Here is a 3,115-nt window from a genome sequence, read left to right as displayed (position 1 = left end):
CGCTCTGCCCCTACCCAGCAGTCAGGGAACTCCTGCGATTACAAGACACCAATGAAACAACCAAAGCAGTCATCACCAAGCATTTATATGTGCTAGGCACTGCCTTTACTCTCTCTGTCCACATTGACAAAGCACTTACCTACTTTTAATATACTCCTCTAGTTAAAAATTAAGTTCCTTTACATGGTATACAAGATTTTTTTATGATCCAGATTGTGCTGGCTTAACTCCTGCCATGTCCTCAGCACTCCCCACTGTCTATCCTTGTATTTAGTTTAACAATCTCCTGTGTAGCCCTCACTATATGCCAGGTGTTTTTCTAAATGCTTTACAAGTTAACTCATTTAAACAGCACTAACTAGTAATGTACGGGTTAGGATAGAGCAAACTAAGTTGCAGTAACAAACTGATCCTAAAATATCAATAGCTTACCACACAAAGGTTTATTTTTCGTGATGTGTGCAATGTGGATCCAAGAGGGCTCTGCTCCACATTGTCACTCAGGGACCCAGCCTGAGAGAAGCCCCCGTAGTTTTATCACATGAAACACATGGCCTCCAAGGCACCCACACAAGGAAAAACAAAAGTGACAGGCGAGTCACACAGGCACTTCACCAGCTCAGCTTGGAGTTGACACTCCACACACAGTCCATTAAGGCCAGAACTAGTCACATGATCATTCGTAACCCAACTATAAGAAAAACTGAGAAATGTGGGCCAGGCGCAGTGGCTCACGCCTGTAATCCCAGCACTTTGGGAGGCCAAGGAGGGCGGATCACGAGGTCAGGAGATCGAGACCATCCTGCCTAACATAGTGAAACCCCACCTCTACTAAAAATATAAAAAATTAGCCGGGTGTGGTGGCGGGTGCCTGTAGTCCCAGCTACTCGGGAGGCTGAGGCAGGAGGATTGCTGGAGCCTGAGAGGTCGACGCTGTAGTGAGCCAAGTTTGCACTGCTGCATTCCAGCCTGGGTGACACAGTGAGACTGTGTCTCAAAAAGCAAAAGAAGATACTTCCGTTTCTGGCACCGCTTCTTTCTTTCCATGCCGATAGCACTCACGCAAGCATGGTTAACGTCCCTAAAATCCACCGGACTTTCTGTAAGAAGTGTGGCAAGCACCAACCCCACAAAGTGACACAGTACAAGAAGGGCAAGGATTCTCTGCATGCCCAGGGAAAGCGGCGTTATGACAGGAAGCAGAGTGGCTATGGTGGGCAGACTAAGCCGATTTTCCAGAAACAGGCTAAAACTACAAAGAAGATTGTGCTAAGCCTTGAGTGTGTTGAGCCCAGCTGCAGATCCAAGAGAATGCTGGCTATTAAAAGATGCAAGCATTTTGAACTGGGAGGAGATAAGAAGAGAAAGGGCCAAGTGATCCCATTCTAAGTGTCATCTTTTATTATGAAGACAATAAAATCTCAAGGAGAGTCTTACTGAGAACCAGCTCTGTGCCAATCATTACTGTGGGGCTTTTTGTGCAAGTGGAGGTGTTCTACAAATGGATTTCAAAATATTTCCTTGAAGAGTGAAAAGTGGGCCCAAATGGGAAATGTAGACTGGAAATGTGCTTCCTTTGGCTTTATGGGTAGGAGCTACATTTGAGTCCTTGGCTGGTCCTCTTTAGGCTGGGTGGCACGGCTTTAGTGAGCCCTGTCAGTCATGCTCATATGTCAAATACACTCTCCTAATTCACTGGGGTAGCTCAGATATTGGAGCAGTTACACAGTTGTTTATATATCAGACTAAAATAAGATTGCCTCGTACTTCCATGAGAAAATATGCAATCAAGAGGCAGGCCCTCATCTCCCCTCCACCAGGCTATGGCCTCCCTACAGCTGTGCCTGCTGTCTCGCCATTCTGGCCAAGGTCACCCTCTCCTCTAGTGCTCAGGATCTACCCCCTGCCTGCTCAGGAATGTGTGTCCATCTCCACTGCACTGTGACCTGCTGACCGAGCCCATGCTTTCTGCTGGATACTCTCATCCACAAACAAGTTACCTACCCACGAGGTCTTTTCCAAAAAGGCAGGCCCCACTCACTCCCTATCCACTCCCCCTCCATACCTTCTCACGTCAAAACTTCTGAAAGCCCTCACCATGTCTTGATCTCACTTCTATGTACAATAATTAAAAAGTCGAATCCTTAGGAAGAGAGGAGAAGGGTGGCTGCCAGGGCCTGGGGTGGGGTCCTGGGGCAATGCTGGTCAAAGGCCATGAAGTTTCAGGGGTACAGGAAGAGTAAGTTCTGCAGGCCTGAGGTACAGCATGGTGACTGTAGCTAATCATGTGTTGTATGCTTGAAATGTGCAAAGAGAAGGGCAGGGGACAGTGGTTCACGCCTGTAATCCTAGCACTTTGGGAGGCCGAGGCGGGTGGATTGCCTAAGCTCAGGAGTTTGAGATCAGCCTGGGCAACACGGTGAAACCCCATCTCTACTAAAACATAAAAACGGGCATGGCGGCATGCACCTGTAGTCACAGCTACTTGAGAGGCTGAGGCAGAAGAATTGCTTGTACCTGGGAGGCAGAGGTTGCAGTGAGCCGAGATGGCGCCACTGCACTCCAGCCTGGACAACAGAGGAAGAGTCCATCTCAAAAACAAAAAAAACAAAAAAAAAAAAAAAAGAAAAAGAAAAAAATGGAAATGTGCAAAGAGAGCAGATCTGAAGCGTTCTCACCACACTCACAGAAAGGCAAGTGCAGGTGGATGGGTATGTTCAGTAGATTGGCTGCAGTCAGCAGTCCACTGTAAGTATACACACAAAACATGATATACACCTTAAATATATACAATATTTATTTAAAATTTAAATGTAAATGTTTCATAAGAGCTTGTCCATGCTTGTTGTCTCCTCTCCTCACTTCCCATTTCCTCCTCAAGCAGCTCCCACCAGGCACCCACCTCTACCACTGTTCCATCTCCCCTCTGGCCCCTACAACCCATTCTCCGTGGAGACGATCCTTTAAAGCCTGAATCGGGTCATGTCATCCTAGTCTTGACTCCTCATCGTTCTTACAGGAAAGTCTTAAGTGCTATCATGGCCTCTGCAGAGCCACTGAACTTCTCAGACCCCCATCTATAAATGGGGTCTGTAAGGTGACTTCACACATGTGC

The 3,115-nt window shown here is 47.1% G+C and overlaps 1 protein-coding gene across 1 annotated transcript; it reads left to right on the top strand.

Moving 5' to 3' along the window:
• The first annotated feature begins 1,017 nt into the window (after positions 1-1,017).
• On the top strand, positions 1,018-1,396 carry LOC129460988 (large ribosomal subunit protein eL42-like). The gene has a single exon (XM_055239718.2). The coding sequence runs from the start codon at positions 1,069-1,071 to the stop codon at positions 1,387-1,389; it is 321 nt and encodes a 106-aa protein (XP_055095693.1). The 5' UTR covers positions 1,018-1,068; the 3' UTR covers positions 1,390-1,396.
• Positions 1,397-3,115: the final 1,719 nt, after the last annotated feature.

The sequence above is a fragment of the Symphalangus syndactylus genome, chromosome 1 (assembly GCF_028878055.3).
Source record: "Symphalangus syndactylus isolate Jambi chromosome 1, NHGRI_mSymSyn1-v2.1_pri, whole genome shotgun sequence".
Lineage (NCBI taxonomy): Eukaryota > Metazoa > Chordata > Mammalia > Primates > Hylobatidae > Symphalangus > Symphalangus syndactylus.
This window is presented reverse-complemented; position numbering and strand designations above follow the sequence as displayed.